Consider the following 18,217-nt stretch of genomic DNA (forward strand, 5'->3'; position numbering starts at 1 on the left):
AGGAATTTTTAAGTAACTCACTGAATTGGACTCTTAACAGTGGGGAATTGATTCAGTGGGGAAGTGCTGACAGCAAAAACCCCTATCACACAATAAAAGACTCCCCAAAGCAGAAAATTCAAACCTAGAAAACTCAGGGCAGATCTGAGGAAAGAGGCAAGCCTTTCCTCACCTGTGAAAGACCAGACAGAAAGAGGCCCAACACACATTGACAGAGCAGGGGTCATCACCAAGAAGACCACCATGTCCCACATCACTGTCAAAGGCACGAGAGCCTCTCTTCCAAAACTTGAAAGGATGGACCAATTTAGATGGAGTTGGCAGTTCTTCAGCTATCTAGGTCCTAAGCCATTTCAAATGTTACTGTCTGGCACCTTGAATCTCGTCTGAAAAGGCAACCAAACTCTTCTTTCTGCAAGCTGCATTAATATAACATCAAATATAATTGTGTTGGATCATGGAACCAATCAGGATTCTTCCTATGTTCTTATTAGTAATGATTGTTAGGAAAGGAACCTCCATATATAGGAGCAGTCCGCCTCTGAAGATCAATTCCTGGTGAACCCTCAGCAGGGTGGAATAGGTTGCCATCATCCCCCAAATGTGAGCTTCCCAGAGGTGTCTGGTCAGCCGCTCTGGGGAACATGAGGCTGGACTAGACAGACATTTGGTCTCATTCAGGAGGGTCCTTTAGGTGCTCTCAACCAATGGCAGTCAGGACAAAGTGAGTGTCTTGTGTGCCCACACATGTATATGTGTGTACAATTTAATGCTGACAATACTATTGGCCAGATGGTATCACAGCGGACTGAATTATCACATTTTGCTCAAGATGCTACAATATTTAACAGCTTCTGTAATAAAGTCTCTCTCCCTCCATCCAAGGAGCAGCTATGTTACCACCAAGCCCATACTGGATGCGATCCATTTTGTTCCCTTCCCAATTCTGGTCCAGGAAGCCAGTGCGATTGCAAGCCCTAATTAGAGTCAAATGAAAATCTCTCGGAACCATCATTAGCAATTAGCAGTGGAAGGGAGGGCGGAGAGAGAGAGGGCTCTGTAGCGCCTCATTTGGAAAGGTATAATTCAGTTGCTCCCGGGAAACATTCAGGTGAAAATGGTGATTATAGCAGAGGCAGATGGGAACGGAATGGAGGAGGGAGACCCACATCGCAGCAGGTCAATATCTGTGTTTGCTTTAGCAATGTCTGAAAGCTCCCTGGGCTGGATCTGGTGAGACCAATCCAGAGACCCGAGCATGAATCAGAACTGAGAAGGGAGAGGGCACTCTAAGGAACCATTTGAGAACACCCCCACCCCCCGAAGAGCCAGGATAGGGTAGTGGTTTGGGAGTTGGTCTTAGACCTGGAGGAGCCATGTTCAAATCTCTGCGCAGCCACAAAGCTTCTTGTGTGACCTTGGGCCAATCACTAACTCTCAGCCTCACCTACCTCACAGGGTCGTTGTGAGGACAAAAGGAGGAGAGGAACTAGGCACACCACCCTGAGTTCCTTGGAGGAAGGGTGGTAAATAGCTCACTGGGGGTCCAATCCTATCCAATGCAGCCCCGAGGTAAAAGGACAAATGTTCCCTTACCTTGAGGAGATCTTCATTTCTGCTTCTCCACTGCATAGTTGATTAAGCTCTGGAAAGTTGGAGAGGATCAGGGTCTGCAGGAACCTGCAGAATCTGGTGGCCCAATGTGTGCTAACTAGACTCATCCCCCCCCCCCAACTTTGGACCTCCACAATCATCACTTGAAACTTAAAAATGAAGATGATGGCAAGTTCAAACCAAAGCTTGGGCCCAAAGGTATAGCAGCTTCCTGGCATCCCAGTTCAAAATCCTACTCGAGAAGAGGAATCTGGACCATAACTGTGGTCAGGATTGGAGCCTCTCTGGTATACCAGGAAGAGTGGGACAGGCAGGATATCTGCATAAACCCTCCATCGTTGCCTACAATCTGTTGGGCTAACAGTCTCCAAGCGTCAACCCCTAGTTCCTGCTGCCTTCCAGACAGCTCCTCTCTTGCTCAGCACTGAGCCCTCTGACTGCTGGCTACATCCCCTGCCTTGCTTGGAAGAGGCATGAGAAACCATCTTAGTGCGCACAAGGTATACAAGTCACAAAGGACAACCCTCACGGGAACACCTGAAGGTGCCTTATCCAGTTAGGCTTTAACTTGTTCAGCCCTTTGCTTGTCTACTATGATAAGCAGTGAATCTCCAGAGTCAGTGACTAGCAGAGCCCTGCTAACCAATATCCTTTTCCTCAGCTGGAAGTACCGGAGATTGAAATGGCAATCCAGTCTGCAGGAATTGGAGCCCACAGGTGGACAGCAAGGAAGCAGGTTGGGGGCTGATGGAGAGAGATGGAATCACCCTCAGCAAACAAGGCCCTTGATCAGAATTCCCAGAGGTCAAGGGCAGCACATGGCCAGGACACATTCAGGCAGACACTTAAAAACCATGATGAAGAGTCTGGAGAAAGGTTTTCAGGACCCTGGACAGGTCCGGAGAGAAGGCTATCTTGAGGCTCAATCTTCAAGCAGGGAGAGGACATACGTATCTTTAGTGCACATGTAGGTTAATGCACATGTATGAACTCTTAAGGTGCAGTGCAATGTGCTGTCTGCCATACTACATCGGCTGACGTATATTTTGAATGATTGGATAACCTGTAATCCTGATTTCTCTTCAACTGGAAAAAAACAAACATCTTCCCCTTCAAATCACTGGAGTAAGTGCACAGAACATACATAAAGAGTTCAACAGTGTGTAAAGGTTGTGGCTTGAGGACTTGGGCAGTGGTCCTGTGTGAGATCAGAAGCTACCTGCTCTGGAGTTGTGCCATTAGCCCACCAAGTTCAGCAGAACCGACACTGACCAGCGGGGACTCGCCAGGGTCCCCAGAAAGGCTACCTAGAAAATGCCAGGGATTGAACCTGCCACATTCATTCTGCAAGCAAAAATACATGTTCTACAGACAAAAGGCAAAGCTAACACTGAGATGACTGTGTGATCTCCACGCAGTTAGAACCATCATCCTCGCAAGTTCAGGAGGCCTGCAAGTGTGTCCACCTGTGAACAGGACCCTAGGACAGTGTGGTAATAGCTGGGGTAGTAACATCACAACACCACTTCTGGGTTCTTCCCAGTGGCTTCATGCGCCTCTTTTCTGCTCCTGAAGAACCAGGCACACAAAGCTGCCAGCATCTCCTCTGTATCTAGGGTGGAGCCTGGGGGATCACAGTCAAGTGCCCCCACTTGGTGTAGTGCTTGGGGCAGGTGCCCCTTAGGCTACACCCTAGAAGTAGTAGGGACAGAGCCTGGTGGAGTCCAATCTTAATGTTTGGGCCAAAATATACCACTACTGATGATTTCTATCTGCTGCCTACATATTGTTCATCCTTCTCTTTGAAATCTAGCCACTACTTTCTATTCAATTAACAGCTCTTGGACAGGCAGTAATGAAAACCATTGCTAAAGAGCAATTAGATGCTGATGTAAGGCTGAACATTCCAACTTTGAACAGTGCATCACAAATTGCTTATCACTGCTGTTGACTCTCCCCGGATCACCACAGCAAGACGCCATCTAAACCCACAGATTTGGGTCCCCAACCAGGGGCAAGACCAGCCAGCCAGATTCTGCTCGCTTATAAGCCATGATTATAGCTGCACCCAAATCCTAGCGGTGACAAGTGATTGGAGGATTTGGGCACAGCTATAATCATGGTTTAAAAGTGGAGGGCGTAAAATGGTTTTTCTACAGCTTTGGTAACTGGGCTGCGTCTTACAAGTGAGATGGACAAAACCCATCAAAAGAACAGACAACATCTCCGCTGTGGGAACAATTGCTAATCAAGCCATCAGACAGAAACAATGGGGTTGATTCAAGCACATCGTCAAAGCCCTCCACACCATACCACACACCAAAGAGGTTTTCAAATAAAACATCCCTTTTTTTCAGGCGGCAAATGTGACTCCATTTTTGATGACATGGAAGTAGCAGGCCATGCAAAGGGGTTTTCCAAGCATATACACTGCACCAAACCACTGGTGCTGCATAGCTGTCAGGTGCCAACTCCAGAGAACATCTTCTGTCTTCCTTTCCTTCCTGTTTTGGGCTGACACTGAAAATTGCGGTGTTAGAGGAAGTAATGGTGATGCTGGACATCCAGGAAGAGAGGTCAGCTCTCCCCACATTCCTCTTGTGTGCTATTATGTGAGAAGATGGAGACTAGGTGCCATGGAAGTGACAGCTGGTAGAGGTGATGGATGGGCACACAGTATGTCCTGTCCACTTGCCACCTCCCCCAACTCACTGCCTTGAAGGTTTCACCTTGCACCAGAGACAGGCTGGCCCTGACTGAGGGTATGAAAAGAATCCAGAGATTTTAATGCTCACCACATAACTTAGAATCATCAAGTTGGAAGATACCCAAAAAAGTCATCTAGTCCAGCCACCTGCCTATAGCAGGAAATTCTCCTAGAGCATCTCCAGCAGCTTCTCTCGAACCTCTGCTTGAAGATCGCCAGTGACAGAGAACACAACCTCTCTCTGCAATCTATTCCACTGCCAAACCCTTATCATCAAGAATTTCTTCCTGATGTCCCACTGGAATCTCCTTTCTTACGGTTTGTACCCATTTGGTCTAGTTCTATTCTCAAGAGGTAAGTGAGAATAAATTTGTTCCATCTTCCATATGACAGCCTTTCAGGTACTGTAATTCAGACAGCAGTAATTCAGACGTCCACAAGTCAGCATGCCAGTGTCCTTGAAGGATCAGCTCTCCCCCTAAGAGCCCTGCGCATTTGCTGTGGTCAAGAGAGAATCTCTCATGAGTTCCGTCACCTCTGTAAATCTGGTTGGTGCTAATCCATGAGAGAGCCTTCTCAGTTGGAATACCCAGCCTGTGGAACTCACTTCCACATTATATGCTTCCTGCTCCTGTCGGTGCTCTGAAGAAATGTTAGTACCTTTTGTTTCGACAACCTTTGGGTTTGATGGGACTCTTTTATGCTTCAATATTTTGTGCTGCTTGCCTTGATGATGATGATGTTACCTTCTGTTCTGTGGTTATTTTGTTTCAATTGGTTTATGAGCAAACTTGGGTTTCTCCAGAATACCAAAACATGTGTCAGACACTAAGGGTGATCTGAATATGGGATGGACTCATTTGCAGGAAAGGTAGGAGTCCGAAATGGTTCACATTTAGAAAGGGTTAGCTACACAACACCCTAACAATATGCCAAGAGAACTTCAACACAACATTTCCTTCCCACTCGAGGTAACTTGACCAGATATGACCCTCCATATTCCAAGCCCAGGAGAAGGACGACAATACCGCAAACAGGAAATAAACCCCTCTGACTTGACAAGGACAGCTCTTTTCCGTCTATGCCTTGCATAAACGCAAAGCCTTTCCATGTCGATCAGTGTTATCTCCTACCTGTCGGTGACCAGTCAGGAACCGTTTTCGCTTCCGGAGGTGCTGGCAAAGGTTGCGGTCGTTCTCCCGATCCGAGCTGTAGTGGTGATGGTGCAGCCTATTCTTCTTTGGGTGGTATGGCAGTCCATTGGTAAGAACTTTCCTTTTCTTCTTCAGCAAGGGATTCTGAGGCTTCTCCAGCAGGCTGTGAGGTTTCACGGCTACATCCTTCTGTATCAAGGGAGAAAGAAGAGCAATCTTTAAAAGCCTGTGGATGTACGAGCGACATAAAGTCCAAAGTTCTGGGGAATTAAGCCAAGCTTCGAAGTTCAAAACGAGAGTTTAGTCATTCCTGAAGCATTTAAAATATCTCCGTACCACTCTTAAAACATAAAATAATTCCAAACTTTTTAAAAAAGATAATTAACAATAAAATACAGGTATAACCTAATTATCCACAAATTATTCACTGGCGGTTTTATCTCAGCACAAGGAGAAGGGCCCCTTCTGTCAGCTGGCAGACAATCATTCTCTCTCCAGGCACTTAGCTTCAGTCAGAGGCAAGTGACCTCTCCCTTTCTCTGAGCATGTAAAAGAATGCAAAGCGGAAGTGATTATCGCCTCCTCTTTGCATTCTTTCCCCGTGCTGCTCTCTGGGTGAAGGGAGGGATCGCTGCCTTGGAGTGAAGCCTTTCTAAGCACCTGGAGAGAGACTGATTGATTGTCTACCTGCTGCCTCTGTCCTGCATTCCAAAACAAAGCAAGGCTTTTTTAAAAATCGCTGAGCAAAAAAATGAATTTCCTTTGATATGATTCTTGGCATCTACAGGGGTTCTGGGAATGGAACTCTGATGGATACCAAGACTCAACCTGTAGCAACCTTCAAACATTGGTATCAAATAAGACCCTGGAACAGCAGAGAGAAAACAGCTAAAACTAGTTAAAAGTAGGATGGAGTAAATAAGTAACTCACTTTAAATTCACCAGGCAATGAATACCATAATTGTAGGGCTACTACAGAGAAGGCCCTGCCTCTCATTTCTGTCAGCCACACAAGCTTAAGTGGTAGGTCAGACAGCAGGGCCTGAGAAGATTATCTTCAGGTTCAGATAAGTTCATATGGGGTCAGGTGGTCATGTTGACCCTCCATATATAGGGGCTTCAAGGTAACAACCAACACCTTGAACGGGGCCCGGAAAGAAACTCAGAGCCAATGCAGTTGACTAAACTCTGATGTGAAACGGTCAGAGCATCCCACAAAAAGTGTCGCCAACTTTGGAACCAACCTCTCTAGCTCCCACAGCACCAACAATATCATTTCATTTGCAGCAACAAGCAGATATTCTGTTATCCTTTATCCTCTAGAAGCTTCCCCTGCTGACCTCTGTTTCTCAGACCTGTTAAGGTCCAGGAGCAGATCAGACCTATTTTTTTTCTGGTCCGTTGGCAACCCCATTTAAGACCGGAGGAACCAGACAGATATTATATTGCTGTCACCCTCCGCAACTGAAAAGTGGCAGTTCCAAGAGATAAAAGCAAAATGGGGGACAAAACGAGGAGAGACAAGGTGACAGTATTTTACCTTTTTAAGTGGGAATGCCATAAAAATACTGACTATCCAGTAAATAGAGACAGTTGGACTTCAGAGACAGCTTGTGGAAAGTCCCTCCATGCTTGGGCCCAGACACTAATGGGCTAATGACATATTATCTTGATTTCTGGGGCATTTGGGGAGTAGAGGGTTATGAAGTGATTGATCCTTCCCTTATCATTGTGGAATTCTCTGCTTCACCCTCCACTGCTGAGAGAGAGAGATCAAGTTTGCAAACAGATACATTGCAAGCTGTTAACAAGATGCTCCATTTTTTTTTTTTAAAGGCAGCATTTAGCTCTGGCTTTTAGCTTTCTTTTTGTTCAGTTGCATCCACTTTCCACATCCACAGCCTTCCTACATGTTCTCCTTTCGACTATAAAAACAAAACCGAAAAAGGATTATGTTCTACGTATTGCGGACAGAATGATCTACCAGGTGGCAGAACCCTGTGATGGCCGTTAAAGACCAAGGCCAATCGACAGAAAAATAAGGCTACACTCTGCCTGCCTGAGATTACGTTGGTCAAAAGAAAAGAAGGCGGAAACTGGCTTCTGTAGCAACAAGATTAGCTTGATTCTTTGACATACAGAAATAATTTGTGAGCCTGACACTGAAATCCACCAAAGGCTCCTTTGGGGGCAGCACTGATAATATAACCACCAAACCCAATCTCGAAAGGAACAATGTCCCTGACGTGGTTGCATGAACTTTTGGACTCTTTCTAACCTCAATTGTAGGTCAGATTCCCACAGCCATTTCAATACACTGGTTGTTACAAGATATACTAGAGGGAGAATTGCGCAGTTTGCTACACAGATCACTGCCATGCCGTTAACTCTGATGATTTTTTTTTTAAATGAAGCCACTGACACCAGGTGATAAACCAATGAGCATGACCAAGGCCGTGGTTCCCAAAATGTGGGTCACATTCCAATGTTTGGTGGGTCCTGAAACGGATAAGCTGATAGCAGACAAGGAAAATGTATTTAGCCCCATGGAAGGTGAAACTGAGCCACACATGTGTTTACTCAAGAGTAGGCAAGCATGCTGTTCTGCCGGATTCCCAATCCAAGCCTCACTTAGGGAACTTATGCCCACTCTAAACTAATTAGCTCCCCTTTCGTTCCCCCAACAATGGCCCCAGTTCTGCCCCACAGTACTGCTGGACCCCACCACTAGGGTAGCTTGCCTGTTTAACCTACAGAGGTCCTCCTTCCTGCCCGCAGCCTCCTGCCACTACAGCAGCCCCTTGGTCCTCAGCAGGTCTTGGGCACAGCAGCCAAACACCAAACTTCAGTGTCTCCAATAGTTTCTGCTGCAGCAGCTTCCAAAGTCCATTCACACATCAGCAGTTCTAGCAGTCCATTAGCCATCAATTCCTCAGTCCATTTCTCCAGTCTTTCCTTCCTCAAGCTTTCCCCCTTCTGCTACCCACACACCCTTCCTGCCTCAGGTGTACCTTATATCCCCGAGGGCCCTATTGCCTTCAAGTGGCTGCAGCTGTGCAGCACACTCTGCTGGATGCCCAGGCCTTACCCTTAAGGGGGCCACTGCTGACACCACACCTACCTCCTCGCCAGCTCTTCCGCGATTCCAATACACATGCTTAAGTCCTCCTCAAAGGGCAGGCTGAGAGGAATGCAACAGCCCTAGAATAGTCCTGATCTGAAGAACATAGGAGCCAAAAAAACTCTCAAGAAGGACTCCCTCAAGCTGACAAGGAAAAATGTATTGAACCCTATAAGAAGTAAAACTGAGCCTCAAGTGAGCACTGAGTAGGCAATCATGCCTTGAGTTTTATCAAAGGGGAATGCAAGGCCATCAGAATGGTCCCAATTTGATGAATGTGGAGCTCACCAGAAAATGGTGCCCTGCCCACCATAGTAAAAAGGACAAAAACAGAGGTCTCATAAAGCTGGATGGGTCCCAACAGAGTGCTGATTTAAAAAAGTGGGTCCTGGTTCTAAAAGGTTAGGGAACCCTGGGGTTGAGGAGTGCCAAACCGAAATTAAAAAGTAGAGTTGTGATGAAACAGGGGGTGCTTTTGCAAAAAATCTCAACATTTTCCCATATCCCTTCTTCTTTTCCGTAGCTGTCCAGGGGAACAATGTTGCTTTAAATTTGAGACTGTGCAGAGCCTCCTCCCTTCCTGGAGGAATAAAACAGGTTTTTGTTTGTTTGTTAAGAAACCTTGTAAATACCAAGTCAATTCCAAATTGAGCAGGGGATTGTTTGCCCATTGCTGGTGTTTAGTCATGTTCCATTAGCTGAGGCTTGAAGGCAAATATTTTCTATCTAACAATGCCTCTGCAGTCATCCCTTTCAATACTGGAAATCAACCTTTCCTTCTTTTACAAAATTTATAAAACATTAAGCAGTCGTTCAGAAACAGATCAATACAGAGATGATTACAGGGATACGGGAGGATTAAGCATCAGATTTATCCCCAAACTGGATTGAATTAAATGTTCTCTGATAACCCTTAAGATGCACTGTCAATACTCTTAATTCATAATCTATGTGTTTGGTGCTTAAGTAAACAGTGGGAAGGAGATCAGGGATGGTTAAGGAGAATGGCCTGCAGGGACATGATGTTAAATGGCTAAGTCTAAGCAGATCTCAGTCGGCTTAGTTCTTCTTCTAAAACTACCAATATATGATACATGCATGCAACAGTGGTCTGCTGTCTGCAGTTGTTGGGGTGAGTGGCTTAAGCTCAGTGGTAGAACATTCATTTTGCATGCAGAAGGTCCCAGGTTTGACCCCTGGCAGCATCTCCAGGTAGGACCCTGTCATGAATATGTACAGTTTAGGCCTAGTAACATGTAAAGCCTGAACCAAGCTAAAACAGTAACAGGGAAGTGGCTTGCAGTCCTAGCTGCTATGAATTTACAACTCAATGGAAGGTGATAATGTAGCACCTAGGCAGCCAGAAAGACGCTCATCAAGGATGGAATGCAGCTGTAGATCTCCAGGGGGGAGGGAAGAGCTGAGAGGGGAGCATCCAGCCCCACTTCTGGGGGACAGGATTTTTTGGTCTTTGTCTCTTGGTGAGATAGGTGGTGGGTGTACATCCTGCCACGCCAGGACCATGTGGCCTCTTAGGTAACTGACCTGAGGATCTACAAAAGAAGCTGACCCAGGTGAGAGTCAGAGAATAACAGAGTTAGCCAGTTAGCTTTGTTGTTTTATGCTGATACGTTTGCTAGAAGTTTTTATGCCTCTAGCATTTGCTGCTTTTTGTGACCTTATGTACTTAATAAAGTAAAAATCCTTTTACCATGTTGGTTCATTGTCTGTTGGGGACAAAGTTTCAGAATCCTGCCTAGCCGTTCAGCAAGCTACCAAAAATCCTCATTGCGGACTAGTAATTTGAGGACTGAGACTTTAAGTGAAGAAAGTGCTCAGTGCCTACAAGGGATATAGTTAAGCCTAGAGGGTCTCAGTGTCCCTGGACTGAGGCACTGGCTCTTACAGGGTGGTGGCAGTACTACCAAACAGGGATCTTTGAGGGCTCTAGGGTTCAGAACCAACAACTCTGAGCACCCCAAGACCCAAAAATACCCCTCTCTGAAATTTTGAACAGCTGCTGCCATGCAGTGGAGGCAGAAGAGGGTCAGATGGACCAAGGACCTGAATCAGTAGAAGGCAGTGTTCTGCCTGATTCCCAGTCCAAGCTCCACCTGGAGAATTATGCCCACTTTTAGCTAATTAGCTCCCCTTCTTTCCTCAAAAATGACCCTGGTTCTACCCTGCAGTGCTGCTGGACCCCACCACCATGGTAGCTTGCCTGTTTAACCTACAGAGGTCCTCCTTCCTGCCCGCAGCCTCCCGCCACTACAGCAGCCCCTTGGTCCTCATCAGGTCTTGGGCACAGCAGCTAAACACCAGTCTTAGTGTCTCCAGTAGTTTCTGCTCCAGCAGCTTCCAAAGTCCATTAATCCAGTCTGTCCTTCCTCAAGCTTCACTCCTTCGGCTACATACACCAAACTGTCCCTTCATCAGGTGCTTACATCCCTGAGGGCCCTATTGCCTTCAAGTGGCTGCAGCTGTGCAGCACACCCTTTGCTGAAAGCCCAGGCCTTAACTCTTAAAGGGGCCACTGCAGACACCACATTCTACCTCCTCGCCAGATCTTCAGCGATTCCAGTACAGGCAGCTTCTCTATTCCCAACAATGCTGGAAAGGAACACACACCCTGGAGTGTAACTGGTGTTGCATGAAGCTGAACACCCAGTGGAATTGCTAGAGAGAGTGGGCCGCACGGGGTTATATGCGCAAGGGGGGATGACACCACTACTGCAAGATTTTTAAAATCTTGCTGTATTCAAAGAATAACATCATATTATATAGCAATCGATGTGCAATTTCAAGCAGAATGCAAGGAAACAAAACACGTGGAAATATCTCTATTCTATCAAAAGTTAGAGCCCAAAAAATCATCGCCATGCCACCACTCAGGGAATTGCCCCACCCACTGCATGGAGCAATGTCCATCACTGGGTCACAGGGTGACACAAACCCTCATGATGACACTGACAACATCACTTGCCATAAAAGAAACCAGCATCTCTCTTATTCTTACAGTGGTCACAATAGGGGTCTGAGGTCCCTTTTGTTTATCTTTTGGCTGGTTTTGAATATCCTAGTGTGGTTAGTGAAAGTGTGCATCGATGTCCCAAAACAGTCCACTGCTTTACTAGGTCTTAGCCATCTTTTATGCGTGCTCAACTATCCCAGCTTTGTGAGAAACCGTCTTGGAATCCCATCCCAGAGGGGCATCTGGTGAAATCTCATTTTCTCAAGTGTCCTTGAAATGACAGCCCCCAGATGAAGTTTCCAGACACGACATTTACTCAGTGAACCAGATCTGATTAATTTGAATCAGGCCAGCACCACCAGAACTACCTCCTTTGTTGCCTTGTCCTTAATGTTCACCATTTAAAATGCAAGTTCTCCTGGGAATCTTCCAAGATAAAAAACGTTAAAAGCTGTTTCCATAGTAAATGAAACCATTCCATTTCCTCTGTTTTCATTTCCTACGGAATACATGAAGTGGAGACTTGTGCGTATCTGCCACACTGGGAATGTTCAAACAACGTTCAAACAATCTTCTGCCTGCACAATGTGTGCCCAGTGTACACATGACTGTTGATTTGTCGTTATTTATACATTATGTTCCAACACGTGTACAGTGACACATGCATCCCCTGGGGGCTGGGGATAAGAATAGGCCCTCAGTTTGGCTGTACTTGTCGTAAGAGGCGACTAAACAGCCACCGGGTAGATGGGACTCGTCAGCCTGGGAAGGCAGCTCATCTGAGAGAAGGAAAGCTCTGATCCCAAACCTCCACTGCCTCGTGGCTACATCCAGTTATGGAAAAGGCTTCAGGAGTCAACCTCGAGGCAAAATCTGGAGCCGGAGTCCCTGAGGCAGTTCATGGCTGAACACAGTCACGTTCTGGCAACTCCTGCGACGCCGCTGGAACCAACCATATTGGCCTCTGCCTTTCCATTGGACCATTTCAGCGACGTGGAGAGGGGGGATTTGCTGCATGGGTAACAGCCTATCCTCCATACCTACTTTACCCAGGCTTCGCGCACTGGAGAGGACACTCTGTTCCAGAACCACCATTCAGAGCGTGACACCATAGTCTTCCGAGACTGAAGGATGCCAACATCAGACACATGCAATTTGCACTCTGTGTTTGACGGGTTCTGGCCCTGGGTTGACTTGCGCAACAAATTCATGCACATTTAAGGCCATAACTCAATGCATAGAGGAGGAGCGTCAAACCCATTTCATACAGCAGGCTGAGTAGCATTCATGGCAACTACTGTGGGCCAGAAGGGATGTCATTATGCAGGATGTGATGTCATGAAGCAGGTGGTAACCAGAACTAAGCAGTTTCTCTCACTTAGGAACTCATTAGCTGCAAATTACAGAAGAGAAGAGAATGATTTTCACACACACACACCCAAAAAAAGATAAGATGCCACCCAAATTATAGAATTCACAGGATCTTTAACTGTGGTCAGATAATAGGTGCCCACTTAAATTCATTCCTCTATTGTGCCAACCTTGACTCCTCCTCTTTCCACTGGATGACCCCAGTTAGCCCAGCATCAGTGTATTCTGGTCACAACTGCTAACCAAGCCTGTGATCCCATGGACATAGTAATTATCATTATTTAAAGGCAGGAGAGTGCAGGAAAAGAGAGGGAGAGATGTTTGTCTTTCTGCCGTTTGCTCCCAGCTGATCAGCCCAAGAACACAGCCAACACAACCACTATTTGGAAGGCAATATTATGTGCTCTTAGTAGTAGATTAATGAATATAATTATCTCCCATTGTAGAAGTGCAGGCTGCAAACCCTGTAATTTATAGGGAGCTATAAAGTTCTAATGTGTTTTTATGTCCATAAGCTGCTTAACCATAATCTAATGTATTTGTGACCAACCTCCTTTCTAAGTGGTTTGCGGCTGTGCAACAGGAATAAATCCTTCCAACCGGGCCACTCTTGCCTTAATATGGCTCAAGTGGATAAACCAACCTTTCAGTCGGGTTTCTGGAGAGGAAATAGATGCTTTAAAATATGGATTGCCCTTGAAGATGACGTCAGAGCAGCTCCCTAGCATCTGGATTGACGTACAAATTTGCCCAAATAGATTCCAAACTAAGCATTACCACGTTTCTGGGTTCTAACTCTGGTTGGAGATGCTAAATAAGATCCTGGACATGGATCTGTGCATAAAGATGCTCAATGAAGGAGAACTTTTCTTTGAGTCACTCAACAAATTGTGCATAAATGGCAAGTAATTATCTGCTTTTATGGTTCTGTTTTGGACCAGATTCTAGACCAGTCATTTTCAACCACTGTGCCGTGGCAGACTGGTGTGCCATGGGAATTTGGGAGAGGGTCATTTATCAATAGGACCATTGGGAGATGTGAGCCTCCATTGACAGCACAGTGTGTCTTGTCAATTATCAAAAAGCTTATGGTGTGCCTTGACCATTTTAGTGCCTTGCCAGTGTGCAGCGAGATGAAAAAGGTTGAAAATTACTGCCCTAGACACTATGTTCAGGGCAGACAAATGGGACAGGCCCGTTAGTCCATCAGAGACCACCGGTTTTCCATGCAAAAGATTCCAGATTCAATCCCTGGTATCTCCATGTTAGGCTAGGAAAAAAGTCTCCCATCTGAAGTCCCTGAGAGCTCATCCCATCAGTTGAAATAGACAGCACTGAGCTAGACAGACAAATAGTCTGTCTCACTATAAGACAGCTTCCTGAGCTCACTAATCACCACTAAGACAAAGAGTGATTTTTAAGACTTCTGCATTCCTTGCCTGCTTTTGTCCACTAGCATTTCCTGGAGCCAGTGGTGTTGCATGGGGGGGAGGTGCGGGCTGCACTGGGTCACATACACAGGGAGGTGACACCACTACTCACCAAATTTTTTAAAATCCTGGAATTCTCGAATAATACCATCATATTATATATAATCGATGTGTAAATTTCATGCAGAGTGCAATGCAACAAATCGCTTTGAAAATCTCCATTCTATCAAAAGTAATAGCCAAAAAACCAGAGGAGGTGGGGAAATGGTACATTACCATGCCCACTGCCCGGGGCATTGCCCTACCCCCTCATAGGGGTGTGGGGCACCCCCGCGTCCATCATAGGGGTGATGCCTGGCCTCCTGAACTGGGTGACGTAAACCTTAGTGACGCCACTGTGTGGAAAACCACCCTGTGGGGAATGTTTGGACAGGTTCATTTCAGTTTTGATTTGAATGCTTGATCAATATTTCGAGAGAAAGAGGAAAGCAACAAGTCATAGCCAACACTGAGAATCAATTAAGAACCTCTCACAGTGTCCAACCAGAGACCTCCCAAAAATGCACAAGTCGGGGATGAGGACAACAGCTCTCTCCTGCCATTGCTTTTAATTAACTTTCATATTTTGATACCATCCTTCCTCTAAATGGTTCAGGGTGGTATACATGGCTCCTTCTTTTTGTCCTCACAACAACCCTGTAAGGTAGGTGAGGCTGAGATATAGAGTTACAGAGTGACTAGAACAAAGTCACCCAGGAAGCTTCAGGGCTAAGTGGAGATTTGAACCTGGATCTCCCAAGTCTAAGTCCAACACCACAACCACCACACCACCCTGGCTCTTCCCTGCAAGTGATATTAAGTGATCCAGTCTAACCTGGAATAAATTCCTCCCAAATTTCCCTGAATATACATTCCAACTACAATACACAACTTTTAACAGCCATCTCAGAGTATCCTGGTCCCTCAAACATCTTCCCCCTTTCCCCTTGCTACCCCCAATGTCTAGAATTACCAACATGATGCCACTTCTCTTATTTCCAAAGATCCTCCTCAAAACCCACCTTTTCTGGTCAAGACTTTGTCCCCCAAGTCCCCATATATCAGCCTAAACATCCAACTTGCTCCCCTTCTCGGCTATCTCTTTTAGATTGGGAACCCTTCAAGTCAGGGAAATGTCTTTTCCTTCTTTGCAAAATTTCATATCCATCGACAGTGCTCTATGGATTAATCAATTAGTCAATTAGCAATTATCTGTGAGGCAGTGGATCTTAAAGTATTTGTGAATGGACGGCACTTTCTTTCATGCAAGCGCGCAACATTTTTGTCTATCCCACTTTTTCTCTCCCCACATTTTTGGTCTACCCCACATTTTTGTCTCCCTGAGGCACCTGGTGGGCCACTGTGAGCTACAGGAAGCTGGACTAGATGGTCTTCAGGCCTGATCCAGCGGGGCTCTTCTTATGTCACTTTCCTTAGTAGCTCCTCATGCCCTCCCAAATCTCCTTCTGGGGGTTTGAGGACTCTCTGAACCAACTCAAAAAAGAATCCAGCAGGTGGGACCGTGGCCAAAACATCCCTTGAGAGGCGGGACGGCCTTCTGTCGGCAGCAGAAACACTTCTCAGCCCACTCAGTCACTGCAATTATAACATACAACAAACACTCATTTGAATGAGAGGCGAGCTCTTCAGAGCCATCTTTTGACACGGAACGCAGGGCCATTTCGCAGTCCGACTGCATGTCTGAGGAGAGCCGGCCAGGCTCAAAAGCTTAGGGAGGATAAATTGGAATCATCGCTAGTCAATAATGAATGCATATCTCCGAGCTGAAAATGTACCACTTTGCAGCTTCTGTGAGGTGTGATTTGGATTCAATTAGGAGCAATGCAGTCTGCTGGGGGGGGGGGGTGTTTCTTTTTCACAAAATCAGGAATGCAGCTCCCAGTGTCCCTATCTACCCCACTTCCTTGTCTCTGGGGATTCATTCCCAACAGTTTCACCCTCTTTGTGCCTTTTTGCCTGCTTAAATTAACTGAGAGGCACTAAAGGAAGGGTTTTCTTGGCAAGCTTTCTGCAGGCTGTTAGGGCCTTTTTTCCCCTGTGCTACTGCACAAGGGAGACCTGTGACCTGCACACCAACTTAGGCTAGTTCAGCTCCCTCTCCAGAATCTCCAGAAGTTAAATGTCAGAAGGGGCAAGGGATAGATGCAGCTCGTCTATAAATCCATGGATATTTTATTTATTTTTCATTTTTTATCCCATCCTTCCTCCAAAGAACTCTGGTAGATGTACGTTAATTCCTCCCCTCCTTTGGTCCTCACAGCAACCCTGTGAGATAGGTGAGGTTGAGAGATAATGACTGGTCCAAGGTCACCCAGGAAGCTTCATGGCTGAGCAGAGATTTGAACCCGGATCATCCAGTTTGAAGTTCAACTCCCAAACCACCACACCATCTGGCCCAAGTATCCTCCTCCGTGCATGAGTCAGCTCCGTTAGTCACCACAGCCATCACTCCACCCTTTGAATACAACGCACACACCCTCCCCTCTTTCTCTGCTTCCCCTTCCTGCTGTTAAAAAAGACAGAGGGAAGAGCGAGAGGAAATATGTGGAGGAAAAAGAGAGTAGTGTCCTAGAGCACCTCCCAGGGCACTCTAGGATGCCACTCTCCTTCCTCTTCCACACACTTCCTCTTTTGCACCTCCCTGCCTCAGATGGTGGGTAGCGAAAGGAGAAACAGCAGCTACTATCCATACTGCTACAGTGCCACTTGTGGACTTGAGAGGGATTTGAATTCATGTCTCCCAAATCTCCAAGGTTCTGTGAATGACCTTGGACCATTCACCATCTCTCCACCCAACATAGGTCTGTTCTGAGGATCACAAGGGACAACTGTGCCCTGTTTCCTTGAGGAAAGACAGGATTTGATGGTAATAAAATGCAGTGATACTGTCTAAAGAACTTACAATGTATACATTTCCTTTAAAATATGCTTTTCTTTTATTCTGCATTTCCTTCCAAAGCAAAATTCAAAGCAGCTAACAGCAAATTAGGAGGTTTTTAGGTTGGTAGGTAAAACAGACTTCATTTTTTTTTTTTGCCATGGTCTTGTCCAGTGTAAAGGTTATGCCAGAAACACCTTGCAACATGAAGCGGTGGAATTCCTTGTGGAACTCCTTGCCACTGGCTGTGCTGATGGCATCTGGCCTAGATGCCTTTAAAAGGGGATTGGACAGATTTCTAGAAGGAAATCCCATCACAGGTTTCAAGCCATGATGGGTATGTGCAACCCCTGGTTTTAGAAGGTTACCTCAGAAAGCCAGGTGCATGGGAGGGCACCAGGATTCGGGTGTCTTTTTGTCTGGAGTTGTCCCCTAGGCACCTGGTGAGATACAGAAAGCAGGACTAGATGGGCCTTTAGCCTGATTCAGTAGGGCTCTTATTGTGTACTTAAGCATTTCCATAATTTTTAGTCAACATTGTTGGCACCTTTAGTCTCGAAAGACTCTGGTATCGCGCTCTGAAAGGTGGTTCTGGAACACCATCTAGTGTGGCTGAAAAGGCCAATTCAGGAGTGACAATCCCTTCCACACTGGGAGCAAGTGCAGTCTGTCCCTGGTCTGTCTCCCTGGCTATGGGCCTTCCTTCTTTGCCTCTTAGCCTCAGACTGTTGGCCAAGTGTCTCTTCAAACTGGGAAAGGCCATGCTGCACAGCCTGCCTCCAAGTGGGCCGCTCAGAGGCCAGGGTTTCCCACTTGTTGAGGTCCACTCCTAAGGCCTTCAGATCCCTCTTGCAGATGTCCTTGTATCACAGCTGTGGTCTACCTGTAGGGTGCTTTCCTTGCACAAGTTC

At 46.2% G+C, this 18,217-nt stretch overlaps 1 protein-coding gene across 2 annotated transcripts in view; it reads right to left on the reverse strand.

Annotated features, from left to right (window-relative positions):
• AUTS2 (activator of transcription and developmental regulator AUTS2) overlaps positions 1-18,217 on the reverse strand; it is a 656,992-nt gene that overhangs the window by 510,752 nt on the left and 128,023 nt on the right. For both annotated transcript variants that reach the window (XM_066636105.1, XM_066636104.1), the window contains exon 2: positions 5,477-5,664. In XM_066636105.1, the coding sequence (XP_066492202.1) occupies positions 5,477-5,664 (188 nt within the window). The remainder of the gene's footprint in view (positions 1-5,476; positions 5,665-18,217) is intronic.

This window comes from Tiliqua scincoides, chromosome 8 (genome assembly GCF_035046505.1).
Source record: "Tiliqua scincoides isolate rTilSci1 chromosome 8, rTilSci1.hap2, whole genome shotgun sequence".
NCBI lineage: Eukaryota > Metazoa > Chordata > Lepidosauria > Squamata > Scincidae > Tiliqua > Tiliqua scincoides.